This window comes from Aspergillus thermomutatus, assembly GCF_002237265.1.
Source record: "Aspergillus thermomutatus strain HMR AF 39 chromosome Unknown NODE_106, whole genome shotgun sequence".
Lineage (NCBI taxonomy): Eukaryota > Fungi > Ascomycota > Eurotiomycetes > Eurotiales > Aspergillaceae > Aspergillus > Aspergillus thermomutatus.
In genome coordinates this window covers 28,483-43,093 of record NW_020798155.1, presented here as the reverse complement: position 1 = coordinate 43,093, position 14,611 = coordinate 28,483, and the positions used below count along the sequence as shown (strand labels likewise).

Here is a 14,611-nt window from a genome sequence, read left to right as displayed (position 1 = left end):
CTTTCCCCTTCTTCTAGAAGGTTTCTCGAAGCATGGTCCAAAAACTGCTATTTCCTTTGTGAAACCATGGGCTGCTGGTTGGCTCATATCCATATCATAGTTCTGCGGCGATTCTTCTACAATACAGTTTCTGCAATAATGAACAGCTTGGACTTACGTGCTGATATCGCTGGGTTGATTTATTTAGCAGGATGGCCCAAGCTGGCATATTAGACAAATACCGGGGTTGCAGTTTATGCCATTTTAGGTACCTAGCTTGACTAAGGTAGTATGCTCTAAGGACATGTAACGTCCGTCATCGCTCATCTAGAACTAGTGGCCACTACGTCCCTGCTTAAGGAGATGTTTTCTTGTAGTATTTCAGCAAAACCGACAATTCATTCATGCAGAGACGATACGATACCTTTTGGAGTACTCCGTATGGAGTAGTTGAACTCGAATGGATGGCCGCCCGACCGGTGGGCGCCCAAAACTCGGCATGATCCCGAGATATCGGGATGAGTAAAACAACGGTCCCGGGCGGCCAAGACACGGTCCTGCGAGGAGAATTCGCCGCTCGACAAACTCGATTCGTAAGGCAGGATTGGCCCGAGTTCAGGCATTGAAAGAGCTTAAGCATTAATAGGTCCATTCGAGTAAAGAAATTTTCTTCCTTAAAATGCGCCAATCTAAGAGTGGCAATTCGAGGTTTCGAGGTCTAGAGGCTTCTTAGTCCTGAGCGTGACTGAGTCGATCAACCATCTCGAACTCGTCAGGCGCAGAACTAAAATTTCACGCGCTTGCCATTCTACTTGTGCGTTGACACTATCTAGATTTCTTATATTTTTCTTTTTGTTGAGGCGCAGGAATGTCCGCATCCTTGAAACATCTCGGATTCACCCCAGCCTTTGTGATACAATGGCTAAGGACAAGGTATCGTATCCTCCAGAAAACTGTCCCACCTTCAAAATAAAGTATGCCTATTGTTGTATGGAATCAATATCTCACACAAAACTTGTTTTGAAGACTGAGAATAAACATGGAGTCGGTAATACTTCGGCGGAATCAAACTCTACGCCATCAGGTACAACTTTCGGCTTGCCGAGCGCAGAATCGGGCATGCCGAACGAATAGCCAGCAATAAACGCAAGCTGATTTCTTGCTGTCAGAATCAAGGCCGGCGCAGATTGCTCCGTACCTGAATCAATGCGTCGTGGAGCTGAGCCCTGATACGCAGGATCCTTTCAAGTTCCACACCTGTCTGCCCTGATTCGATGCAAGCAACGTCGAGTCGGGAAGCACCGAGATATCAAAGCTGTATAGCGCGTCTCCGTAGACTGTACAGTCTTCTGTCATCTATATACACTGTCATTGTATAACAAATCAGTACCGGTGAAGCCACGCAGCTTTCTCTACAAATCACCTCACTGCCCGTTCGAGCGTCGATCCACATCCGACCCACCGCGCAGACAAAAAGCGTAAAGCAAGCGACACAAGAAACTGACTGCTCTCCTGCTCTAAACTTTTTCTGGAAGGCTGCGACTCTGCAGGCGTCTGCCTATTCGAGTGTTCAGTGCCCAGTCACAGTTGACACTTGACAGTCCACTATTACAGTAGAAACCTGGAGGTTGGACCTGGACCTGGGCCTGACAAGACCTCAGGATCAGCGAGATCTTAGTTCCACACGCGTCCCAAGGCACCAGCCACAGACGTCGCGTTGCGAGCTCCGCGTTTCCGGGCGCAGTCGGATGTCCGCCTCAAAATTTCTCTGCAATGGAAGTCTGGGACACCCCACGAGAGAATCGGGAAGATTAGGAGCTGAAGCTTTAGTGGTCCACCGTCCACCTCTGCTGTCCAGAACCCAACGGTCAAGTCTACGCGGAGTGAGTTGCCCTTTTAAGAAAACCAGAATAGTTAGTGTGGGATGTGAATCTCTCCGACAGTGTGTTGAATTTTGCAGGTTTGCATCTGCTTGCCTTGCAGCCTTGTGGCCTTGTAGCCTTGTAGCCTTGTAGCCTTGCAGCCTCGAGCTGGAAGATGGGGATCGATCACTATGATGTCATTGTGGTGGGCGTTGATATCCCACCGTTCCTATTAATTCTCAACCACAACTCTATCTAAAACTATAACAATGGCAATGATATCAATATGAATTAATCTAGTCATGCCCCTAGATACTATCTAAATCCAGCTGATTGGATCGACGACCATGTATACATTTCCAGAAAGAGTTCACCTGGACAAAATACTTGTCCTCGAGTACACAAGGTACACCTAGAGAGGTCCCCAAGAGTCTTTCAAGGTACTGATGCATCATATACATGACCTGTAGCTCGAGCAGTATTATAGATACCTAGCCTAGCCCAGATACCTAGTATCAGTCCAGAGTAGGAGGTTAGATCTCGCACCTACCTCTACTCAACCTACCTCTCACACTGAATAATAGTAACAACAAGAATACTGAAAACTGAACAATGAACAAACAAACATTCCCATTCGACAACTGTCAGTCACCTGCAAAGCTTATCCCCGGGAACTCCAACCCGAGAGCAAAACACAAAAGAAAATACCAGTTTATGATGCTGTCCACTAGTCAATAGATTCTAGAATCTAGATCCTTTCGCGCGCGGGTGGCGCATGGACGTGTGCCATATCATCATGATACCGAATCAAGGCGTCGGCGTCAAGGTGATGTTCCTTGGGCATCACTCACTGGCGGCGAATCAAAGCCTACCTATATACGGAATCCGACAGAGTAAGGTATTTTGTACTCCGTATCGTGGGTATTATTCAACCCTCGGTAGCTCCGTGGAATCAAATCGCTTCGGTCGAGGCTAGAAACAATAATGTTAGTTGTCTTCATCTTTTCGATGATATCGTCATGACTTGTTTTGTGCCGCCGGAGATGGAGACGGTGGTGGGTACATCCCCAAGAGGGTCCTGATAAATTTAGAAAGAAGCTCCAGACTCCATGCTACGAATTCAGATCCGTAAATCGATAGTCAAAAGAGATAAGGAAAGCTCAAATCATCCAATGTAATGGAAATGAAGGTGCAGAATCAAGATTCTGGACTGGCCAGGCTGTTGCTGTGAGTCGAATTTCATGTGACGCGATCAGTGCGACGATTCTAGATCTCAACCTGAGCATGGCCATGCATATTAAAATCCGCCCTCCAGCAGTCGGATTTGCATATTAACCGACCAATATCGACCAGGGGGCTTAAAGGTTAATATATATTTATATGCATTAGTATTGATAAATTATTAAATGATGAAATGCATCCCGACTTGTTGCTGACACGTAACGTCTGTGCGCCACCATCTTGGCTGGGGAGCTTTGAATACTATGCTCATGAATGCAGTGCAGTGATAAGGCTCTATTGCGATGAAATTGTCTCAAAATATGCTTTCAATGTAGGTGTACATGATGTGGTACTGGACAATGAGGCCAGAAGCACAGTCCAGTAGACAAAAATTCTCAAGACAGATATCAATGGTCAGAATATGGTATTTGGTATCAGGAAGCTCGCAAATCAACAAATGACGATGAGAGTCAAAATATGTTTGTGGAAGCCTCGAGACGAGGCCGTCGCTATTTGTGATAATGACATCCATAGCCTTCTCTTTTTTGAAGGGAAAATCCATTCATCAGAAAGGAGAAATGTCGTAAAAAAAAAAAAGGAAAAACAACCGCCTGATTTCAGACGAAATCATCTGTACAGGATTAATTGTTAAGTTTTATCCTCCGTATGGCTCGTTTAATAAAACATGATCAGACAGCCACACGATGCCTCGTATCGATTGCAAGACTGAAATTTGAAAAGAAGACCCAGAAAGAAAAAAAAAAAAAAAGAGGCCTAGGTCGCAAAATAACAACCATATGAATCCCTTAGGTGCGCCAATATGCAATGCAGTCGTGATCGTGCGTCACAGGCATGCTCAGACGGCGGTCTGTACATGTATGATAAAAAAAAAGTGTAGAAAGGGTGCGGCGAAGACCGGGTATCACTCGTCAAAAACCCATAACCCATCAAGTAGACAGATACGTGTCGATGACTGGACAGAAAAGGAGAAATTGAGGGGTAAAAAGTTGAGCAGGTGAAGGTGGGAACTGGGGTGCTTCTACCATCCCTTTACATGGTATTCCCACGGCCCGAAGTCGGTATAATGATTGAATGAGCCATTCTTCGCGACGTCCTTGTCAGGGGGTGCTTTTGCAGAGGCTCCGTTCACGACCCCGGCATTCTGTTGGGATGCTTGTCCATTTGGAGCCCCCTTGGGCTCGGGGTACTCCTGTAGGTTCGCCATATCATGAGTCGTGTGTCGTCGCTTCAGGAAAGCGTTTGCGGTCGCACTCTTCTGCTGGCGCTCCCAGAGTAGATGGCGTCTCAACGATTCGGTCAGTTCTGTGGCAAGCATGTTTCTCCGCGTAGTTCGAGGAGAGTGAGCGACCGACTGCGGTGACGGCTTCACAATGATCGGCTTCGATCGGGGAACATCGGGACCACGCATTGTCAAGCTCTCCTCCTCATCTTCGGGTGGTGAGGCGGGGATGGACGGTCCATTGGGTGACGTTAACCGCGAGCGCTGGAGGGCAGGACTGGAGCGTGATGTTGGTCCCTGCATCTTGGTAGGCTGGTGCATCATCATTGTGAGAAGGGAACGCCGCGAGACTAGGTTCGGCCTGGAGTCAACTCGCTGGAAGAGCTCCCTTTCCTCGACGCTGGATCTTCCACTCTCCGTTACGGAGTCTTCCCAATCCGAATCCTCATCGTCCTCAATAGCACTCTCCGAAACTTCATCCTCGGTCTCAATTGCATCCTCATCATTGTCGTAGGATCGCTCGCTGATAGGTTTGATGATTCCAACTTGTTCTTGAAATGAAGTCACTTTCTTCGATGGGCTCGGGTTGCTGGTTGCCGACTTGCTAAGCTCGTTAGAAAGTGAGCTGCGGTGTGGCTTTTGTATCGATATCCGGTCCTCAAACGAGCTTTCATCATCATCCCCAGAAGAACCACCAAGCGTGAACATGCCACCCTTCTTCTTGAAAGGCGTGGGTTTCAATTGCGCTGGCGGCTGTGCTGGCCCAGGTTCGGCCGCTAACCTTGGCTGCGACCGGTACGATGAGGAAACGAGCGATGGAGAAAAGCCACGCACGATGCTAGGAGACTTAATTAGGCCAGATCGAGAAGGAAGCATACCAGAGGATGAAACACTGGTGTCAGAAGCATTGATGTTCGCGGCGTCGCTATCGTTACCCTCCGGCGCAGTCGTCGAACATGATTCCGTGGACTGAAGAACTTGTTGGTTGAAAGACGGGAAGGACGTAGTGCGTTTGGCAGTGGACTCTGAAGGAGGTGTGGGGGAGGGTGTCGAGGGTCGCGGGGTGAGGTCGACCACCGGAGGGGCGACTGTAGTCATTGCTGAGGCGAGAGGCTCGAGATTCTTCTTTTCTTTGATGTTGAGCACCATGCGCTCTAATCCGAGTGACGTGATGTGCTTTTCTTTACCACGGCCTAGATACGAAAACGAGTCTTCGCGGACAACGGCGGGCTTAAGATCACATCTAGCACGCTTGATATGTCTCTCAATTCTCTCGGCTTGTTCTGAAGCAGCAGACTCAACGCTGGCAGAGAGTTCCGGTAGGTCACCAGCTTCTGAGCGAAGGAGTGGCAAAACCGACGTATCGCTGGATTTGTCCGGCTCCACACAGAAGGTTTCACGTGTCCAGAGTCTCCAGCTAAGATTCTCCAACCGACGACCTTCTTCCATATAATCGGCACATTTGGAAAATACTATAATAAGAACACACACGTGTTAGTTACCAATCGCAATATATTCGTAGACAGATTCTAGAACATACCCATCCACATGCCATGAAGACTCTGCGCATTAGCCGTATCGACCTTGTGTATTTTTGCCGCGTCCACAGTTAGGACGGGGGTTGATAAACGCGAAGGCATGGTATCAACGCCACAATTTCGGATTTGTGACCCTTTTTCCTTTGGAAAGATAGCTCCCTGTTGTTCTTTTCGGGGTCGCCGTCTCCCCCGATCGTGGTCGCACGGCGCGAGAATCCCAAAAGAAGTATTTCCCCTGATCGCAGTATGTCGCAAGAAGTCTGGCCTCGTGAATGATTCCGCAGAGCGTGCTGCAGAAAATCGATTGAACTGTTTCTGGCACCCTAGCTGTCGTCAAATGCGTGTGCAAAGACACAGCTCCTCGAAACTTCTCAATTGATGGTGCGAGATAGTTTCGTAAGACGCAGCCCAGACGCACGTATGGTAGTCGCGGTGATAACAAGCAGCCAAACGAATGTAATTCCTTTGCCTCTTAAGTGCCCTTGTGTGTTCTAAAACTCGCCGGGTGGCCTTGTGCGGAGACAAAATCAAGCGGTCGACTAGTCAGTTGAGTATAGAAATGGCGACGTCAACGTGAGATACGGTGGTGCCGAGCTAGGGTCGAGAGACGAAAAGACTGGAGGTCGATATGGACGAGGGAGCCTGGAGAACGAGGGAGGAAAGAAGTGAAAAGAATTGCACCGGAATATGGGGGAGTAAAAGGTGGAGGAGGAGCGGAAGGAGAGAAAACGGATAATAGTTCGTTTATGGGGGAGGGTCGGAAGAGCGTGTGTATGTACGAGATGGTAACGGTACAAGGGGAGGAAGAGAGGGAAAAAGGAAATCGAGGATGGCTACACATAGAAAAGTTCGCAAGGGTACCGAGGGACAGGTTGAACTACGTTGACGGGTGATGGGATGGGGCGGTAAGTACAGTACAATGGAAAGATCCTAGACTAGATTTTTTCTTTTTTGATTATTTTATTTTTTTGGATGGATTTTTATTTAATAATTAATTTACTTATTTTATTTTCGCCCTATTGCTGTGTGTCACTTCCGGCGTATTCCCGTGGGTCTCCTGGTAATCGATACCACGTCATTACCGTCAGTAATTTTACCGGTCTGTTTCCGGAGTTCCACCCCAAGAACAAAGTACGGAACTTTATGGCACAAGAATACTTGAGACTATTTCCTTACATACTGAGTTAAGGAACTTTTTCTTGTGATGGAAGCCAAAGTAGGTAAAGATACAATACGCAGGTCAGTACATTACAGAGGAGTTGACAGGATTGACCCCCGGTGAACGCGGCTTCCTAACACTGCATTCAGATGGAGTCAAATTGACACATGACCAGATCCTTTATGGTCCTTACATTTTCTTTTCCCATTTTTCTAACCATCATTCTGAATATCTAAGCTCAATAATCAGACACAATTGTTATGATAATGAATAAACATCTGATGGTTAACTATGAATGATGATACATAGAAATGCCAAAAATATTAAGGGTGATGCCCAAGCATCAAGGTACCAGAAGATAGAGGGTGGCAGGGTAAGAGAGGCAGAACAGTCGAACAAAGATCTTCTTGTCCTGTGACCTGCTCTGCTGCTGACTAAGGACACCATCACTTGATTCAGGAATGGGTCCATATCGATAGGCGCTGGTCCAACCAATGCACCCATTAGATACTGCTAATTATTGATATCTACTCCGTACCACTCCACATTTCCAAACAGAAAGCAAGCCTCATTCTAGCCCAGTGTTTGCCTCTCTATCTATCAATTCTTTCAGGCAGTTGTTATTGTCAAAGGAGCTTGTTGATCAGATCATGGCTAATAGTTGACACGCCACATCCCTTCCTCAGGGGCTATTATCAGACCTGCTGACTGTCCCTGGTGAATGATGTTTAAGTAAACTGATTTTGCCACGGAATTTGTGCCTTTCGGCCTTTAGCTCAAGGATCACGTCTTTCCAAGGAGGCGCTGCGTCTGTCGCTTCATCTTCTGCTTTATTTGGGCTGACCATTAATCCTTGGCAAGTTTGGTGGCATTTAGCCTCTAGGCCACGCACTCCCTATCTTTCTCCATATTTTCCCCGGATGTTTGGTGGATATTTTCCGTCCATATGATCTGTTGACGGCATCAGGTTGATCATCCCGGCTGAAATGGGTTGGGGTTTGATCGTCCTCCCTACTGCTATTAGCCGGTGGTATGTAAGTTCCATCTGCGTTCTGTCCCAAGCGTAGCTGCATACCGGGGAAGTCTGAAAGTGTTCCGATCTGGCTGATCCTCCTATCTGGTTCTTATCGAATATTTGAGGCTTCTTATTTTGAAAGCAATCAAATATGTTAGAGATTTGAGGTGGCTAGGACCAATAACCTCTACGTATCCTACCTTATGTTCTAGGAAGCATAGCCAATGCTCATAGAAGGTTCCTCTGTCTTCTTTTTGAGGCATTGGTATGATGTGCTGGCCAGAGCTTCAGTTACATATTGGTCTCCTGTACTCCGTACCAATGATCTTTCCACTTCCTTTAAGGATGCTGATCATAAAGTGTAAGCACTTGATCTCATTATCCTAAATGGTTCACCCCTAAAGACACCGGGACTTGATCCCCGCACTCAGCATCAGCCATATTCCGGTCAAAGTATCAAACAAGTGCCATAACAGCTCTACCTGGAGTCAGCAAGAGTGGCAGGGTACCAGGTTCGCCGGCTGTCACCAATAACCTAGATCTGAAGGAAGATCATGCTATCGAAGCTCCATTGGAAGTGATCGTTGACAGGGCAGTATCCATCCAATGAAGCTCCTGACAGCCCTCGGTTGTTTGATATTGGCTGTAGCATGCCTAGGTAGTCCGCTCTGTGGCTCAAATCGGCTTAATCACAAAACAGCTGACACTACCAGCGGCAATTTCCCCAGAAAGATTGTTCAGGTTACAAGGATCATGACAATCGCCTTGGATTACCATCGCCTATCACCCCTGGTATCAGTAGCTCTAGTAGTACAGGGGCACGTTTTGACAATCATGTGATGTCCTACTCAGCCTAGATCCCAAGAGCACCTGATGGCTGAGTTGTACGACTTAGTACATTTCGCCCCTCTCCTCATGTGTGGAGATACCGTCAGCCACATGATGTCTCGCTTAGGCCATGCTAGCCGCCAACCGGCTTCAATATCCTCCTCTATCTATCTAATGAGCAGGCGCGAGAATGAGAAGAGAAAAAAGTCCAACTCTGAACAGAGAGTGGCTCGGCCCGAGATAGAGCTAAGCCTCACACTGTCGTCGACTAATAGCGTAGCGATTTGCATAATCAACAGTAGCTATGAGCTGATTGAATCAACGGGGACTTGTTGAATGTTTCAATAGCCATCTACAAAGACAGAATAATGAGCCAAACTTGTCCATGAGGCGAGTCCTAACGACTGATCCGCAAGACTAACGCCAGCAAACAAAGCCTAGAAGCGACCCATAACGTTAAATAGTAGTACTAAGGTGACAGGCTGCTTTCACGCAGATGAATGCAAACAATGCTCAAGTCGAAGCATGAGATTGCGGCGCCAAAACCTGTCTGAAGACTCTTGTTGAGAACAACCTCCGCATGTATGAAGATGACTTGCATTCAAGGCTCCTCAAGATGTTCAATTGTCCCCACGATGACCGACTTCTGTCCAGCTGTCCATATTTCGTGCATACAGACTGTTCCACAGTGGCGATGGGGAGCGGAGCCACGTAGCTGCCACCGTAATTCTTCGTGGTGCACTTGTGGGTGTCATCATGTCAGGCGTGCCGCAAGCCTTCAGATCTATCCAGGAAGACCAAAGATAGGAACTAGGAAAGTGATCATGAGTCTCAGCAGGTAGACTATCTAGCTTTGGAACTACTGGATGATCGTTGTCTTTCCAAATCTTAAACATAGATAATTGGCTACTACGTACGGGAGTTGAGTTCAATCCCTCGGATGGTTTCCCCTTATGGATCATCCACCTTTTTCCCCCTTCAAGCAAAAAGGGCCAGATTTTGGACAGTCATGGATGGACTGACGGTAATAATGAGTCCATAAAGTGCCTCATACCTCATGATCTCGAAGTTCTCAACTACTCAGCGAATAACAAACACAGAATCTTTACGATGAGCAACTGTCGAACCGTGAGTCGTTTGGGTGGTCAGGATGACCAGAAAAGTCCAGATAATAAGCGAGATACAGTTAGGGGAATCTACTGGGAGGTAGAATGACCTACTCCGTCCTTCGCATGGGATTCCTGTTAGACTTCCAGCACCAATGTCTTGACTCTTCGGCAGTTAGGTTAGGTACTCCGTGATTCGGCACCAGTCTTTAGCACTATTCAACATCCGAGGTCTCTAATAACGCCATCAACACGATGGACTCAAATTGAGCCATAAGTACCGTGGTATGAAGAGCTGACAAGAACCGAGGAAAGAGGTATCATTCGGAATGTGAAGGACTAACTTGAGCTATTCACCCCGACTCCGTACGGCGACGGAAGTCCGTACTAACCGACCTCGAGTCTTGGGTATGAGGCATACCCTGTGAAACGAAAAGTGAGGCACTTAAAGGCGCCACAGAAGATTCACTCAGCAGTCAAAAAACCTCAGTGCAACTGTAGTAACAGATCAACATAATGAACCTGAATACTGTCTTTCAGAACTGATTACCGCAGTGATGTTAGGTTGCTGAGTGCATAATGAAATGCTTTTTTGATGTGGGGGCAAATATAAACCTGTGTACATTTCAGTGGCGAAATACAGAAGTCACAAGAACATCTCCTTGTCACATGATGTGGGGTCAACCCGCGGCATTTACCCTTTTGCTTTCTTTAATTTTGCAACTTTGCCTCTTAGTGGCCGTGGAGAAGGCAGAGGTTGATGTTGAAGGCGCTCCGTGTTTCTATCGTCCGTGTTCATGGTATTCAATCCAAACCAATCCTAAGGAAAAGGGGTCGAAAGTCATGTGGTATTGTCGCTGGAGTTATGGGGATGGTCTCCTACCTTGTACGTATTGGTTTGTTAAGAAAGGGGCTTCAGAGTGAATATCATTTGACATTGGTGACACTGTGACGGTTAACGGCCCCTTAGCCAAGTAAAACTTGTCTGCGTTCCAAGAACTGAGTCAAGGCTATTGTATTGGAGCTTAGAGAGTACGTACTCTCATAGAAGCACACTCAGAAGAATGCCACAGGCCATGGAGATCCTAGGCAGGGTATCACTAGTACAGCATAGGATGCTGTCCTCCATCACGGTTCCTAGTCTATCATCCTTTGGCCCCATGAGACTCAATTGCACAGTACAATGATCCCAAACAGCTCACATAAGCATGAGAGCCCTGCAAGACATGCAGCGATACTAAGTACAAGACCACTTCCTTACAGACGACGTTCGATGAGGCGCGCCAGCAGGCCTGGCGAGCACTTTTCGTCGCAAACTCGATTTGTTACCAGTGATTGCTGCGGCGTCGGTCGAGAAATTGGTACATAGGAGATGACTTCCGATGGCTCGATCCGAAAGGGCTAGCTATGTAGGTGTGTGTAAGTGGCTTGTACTTCGCCATGCCTCTTGTCCAAACGTTCCGGACAAAGAATTGAGCCACCTGGTATCTTCCAGACCAACATAGGATTGCGTTCCATATCTGTTCAATCTCATAGGATCAATAATGGTCATTTAAGTTCTGATACTCATAGCGTCCCCAGATCTTGAAAACTGAAATCCTTTACTTCAAAGTAGGAGATGTACTCCGTAGTATGTATGCGCCTAGTCGTTATCTCATTAGTCCATACATTCCGTGGCTCATTCCAAGCGCTGATCTATCCAGCCCTATGCAAAGGACATCAAAGTCGAGATTCTTTTAGAAAAGCAGGTCTCAAATCCCTACGTACTACTAGTACTCATTTCTTGTTTATGCGAAGGGCAAAGCTTGGATTGCGCACAGATATCAATATTATTTGGGGATCGTCAAAGCCAATGGCCTAGAATCGACTTCATTGTATCAAGGGATATGGTGCCTTTGTCCGTGAGCCTTGTCAACGAAGTACTTGCATGCTTTCGTCGCTAGCAAGCTTCAAAGCAAAACATACCCTGCTCGCGAGTCAGGTGTTCAATAAAGATTCACCTCACCTGGCTTCTAGTCATCAGTGATCAAAGAACGTACAACCGGATTGAGCTGGAATGGAAGCTGGCCCATTCCATCGATTCTTCGACCTTTTGTTTCTATGTTTCTGAGCAGTCACATTCCACATATTTCCCCGGCCGCAATCCCCGGAGTCCAAACTCTTGATTAAACCAGCAAGCGACCGTGAATGAAAGAAAAAATCCATGGCTTTTACTCCATATTCAAAGCACGGAAGCAGATCCGCCGGTTCTATTAGGCATTCGTCCGTTATTCGAGAATCTGACTAGCGGATCCCCGGAAAGGTCTATGCGGATCTTGCAGCTTCGACCGGCCTTCAAGGAGTTGGTATTCCATGCAAGGTTCACTTCACTTGTTTTCACTCAGAAAAGGATCCCGGATCTCTTATGGTGGAAACTGGAAGGAATTCCGAAATTTCAGTTCTCACTGATCGTATGTACCTGATGGCAGTATATTGACAGTCTAGCTACAGCGTCCCAAGACAGAGTGCCCTATCTGTTTATGTCTGAAGGTGTATAATTGCCCATGGTCTATCCCTTGAATGCCTGTCGCCCTCAGTCGCCATTGATGGCTGATATCCCCATGAGCAAGAGTCTAAGCACAGATCAGGATCAAAAATGACTGGATTAAAACCCCTCGCTTCATCGAGCAAGAATAAAGCTTCCTTTGCTTCTCGGCGCAGAGACGGAGATCGTAGGACTTTGCACCTACATCCAATCCCTTGAGTCAGGTAACCAACCCTCAGAGAAGAAGCTTACGACGTCTGCATGCTGCATATCGAGACAGAAACAATAGAATGCAATTGAGCACTTGCAGACATGCCCATCTCGATCAGCATCAATTAGCTGAAACCAACCAAAGCACCGTCTAGCACTGTAGGCCAGGGTCATCGCACCTGGCTGTCCAGGTACTTGGGAACACAGGCATGTTGACCGTTTCTCCTCTGGGTCAAAAAGAATCCTCGACCGTGTCGATCATTCGACACCTTTACTTACCGCTTTGCTCGACACTTACTGAAGTAGAGAGTCGTACTTTTTTACTCCAGTATCGAACCGTACTGTACTTGTTCCTGTCCGATTCCTACTGACAATCATACCTACAGCACTCGATACCTCCATCACTACCTATGTACGTGGGTATTATTATGCTACATGCTACATATTTGGCCATGCCGCCATTCATACCCCAACGACGTAGACAACGCTGTGTCTCAATCAATCCCTACGCCAGGGAATAGGTCATTTGATTCAAGACCCAGTAGCTTAGGAAGTTTTTGTGTTGTCTATCATGTGCTGAACGCCAAACGCCTTTCGCAAGGGACTCAGCCCACAGATCAAGCAGCAAAGAATCCTTGAAGACTAAAGATGAAGAAAAGGCAAACGCTCAATAGCCTAATGCTGAAGTTGATCAGGCGCCAGGGAGAATATTAGCCGTGGGATTTCTTTTCCATGCGATGATAGAGGTAGACTAAGGTAGTGAGCAAATCATCGAGAAGCTACCAGGGCCATCTGACTTCGATTTCGTTCGCGGGATGAATGTGATTCGTGTTCCTGGACAAATCGGTCGCTTCACGTGGTGACAGCTGTGTTTCAGGATTTGGTTTATGGTTTATGGTTTATTGCTATTCGTTGTGAGGGATTGGATATGTCGACTCGACCCTCTCTTTTATGGACGGCAAAGGCATGTTGCTCGATGGTGATCTGTTTCAACTGTTGAATCTCGGTGGGTAAATGATAGGTTAAAGATTGAGTGAGATACATAGATGCTGCAACTACCTTATGTATCTCAGGATACCTTTACAAGTAGTTCATAGACCAATCATTTGTACTGGAATCCTTTTGTTGTTGATGTCGATGGTCTCCAGTCTACTTTATTTCCACCTATCATTGTAATCAGAAATATCTACTAGGGAGTATGTATGAGCTATTTCGGTGGCTGAGTATGTATACATTCAGTAATAATCATATGTAACCTTTTTACATAATTGATCAGACTGGTTTCTTTCAGATGCCACATTTGACGCTTCTGGTGCCAGGCCTTCCCTTCAGTGGAGATGTATCTACTTACGGAGTAGTACTTCGTGGGGGAAAGAGAACCAAACGCATCAAATGCACGTACTTCTGCTCTGGAAGAATAGGTCACAGTGTGATTGAGAATCCAACCGAGATAAGCACAGAACCCGACAGACAAACATTCTTCAAGCCTCTTCAGAGTACAAAGTATCTTTAGCAACTTCGAGCATCGGCCAGCCAGCCGCCACAAGAGCATCATCCGATAGATATCGTTGACTGTCGGAATCGGATCCCCTCACCGCAGTCGTGTGATGGGCGCAGTCAGCGGCATCACTGCATGCCGTACACAAAGTAGCGGTATAGATTCATCGGATTCTGGACGCCAAACCATAACGACATTTGATGAATGCACTGTCCACGCCACACAGACAGCCCCTTGAATCAGATACTGTGGTCATCGTCACAAGCAGGAGAGCATATGGCCGATTGTTTAATTGCGTTCCCGCGGGTCGGGATCATGGTACTCAGCCTGCCGCGAACGGATTCAAGCCACGTCAATGAGCCCATGCCCATGTGACAGGGAATGGTCGAAACCCACCACCACACATTTGCGGGATGTCACTTTTCGGCTGC

General features: G+C 47.0%; 1 protein-coding gene across 1 annotated transcript; it reads right to left on the bottom strand.

The window, feature by feature from the left end:
* Positions 1–4,101: 4,101 nt before the first annotated feature.
* CDV56_104736 (uncharacterized protein) lies at positions 4,102–5,942 on the bottom strand (the record flags this gene model as incomplete). Its single annotated transcript, XM_026758355.1, has 2 exons — positions 4,102–5,774; positions 5,843–5,942. The coding sequence occupies 2 exons, from the start codon at positions 5,940–5,942 to the stop codon at positions 4,102–4,104; spliced, it is 1,773 nt and encodes a 590-aa protein (XP_026614052.1).
* Positions 5,943–14,611: the final 8,669 nt, after the last annotated feature.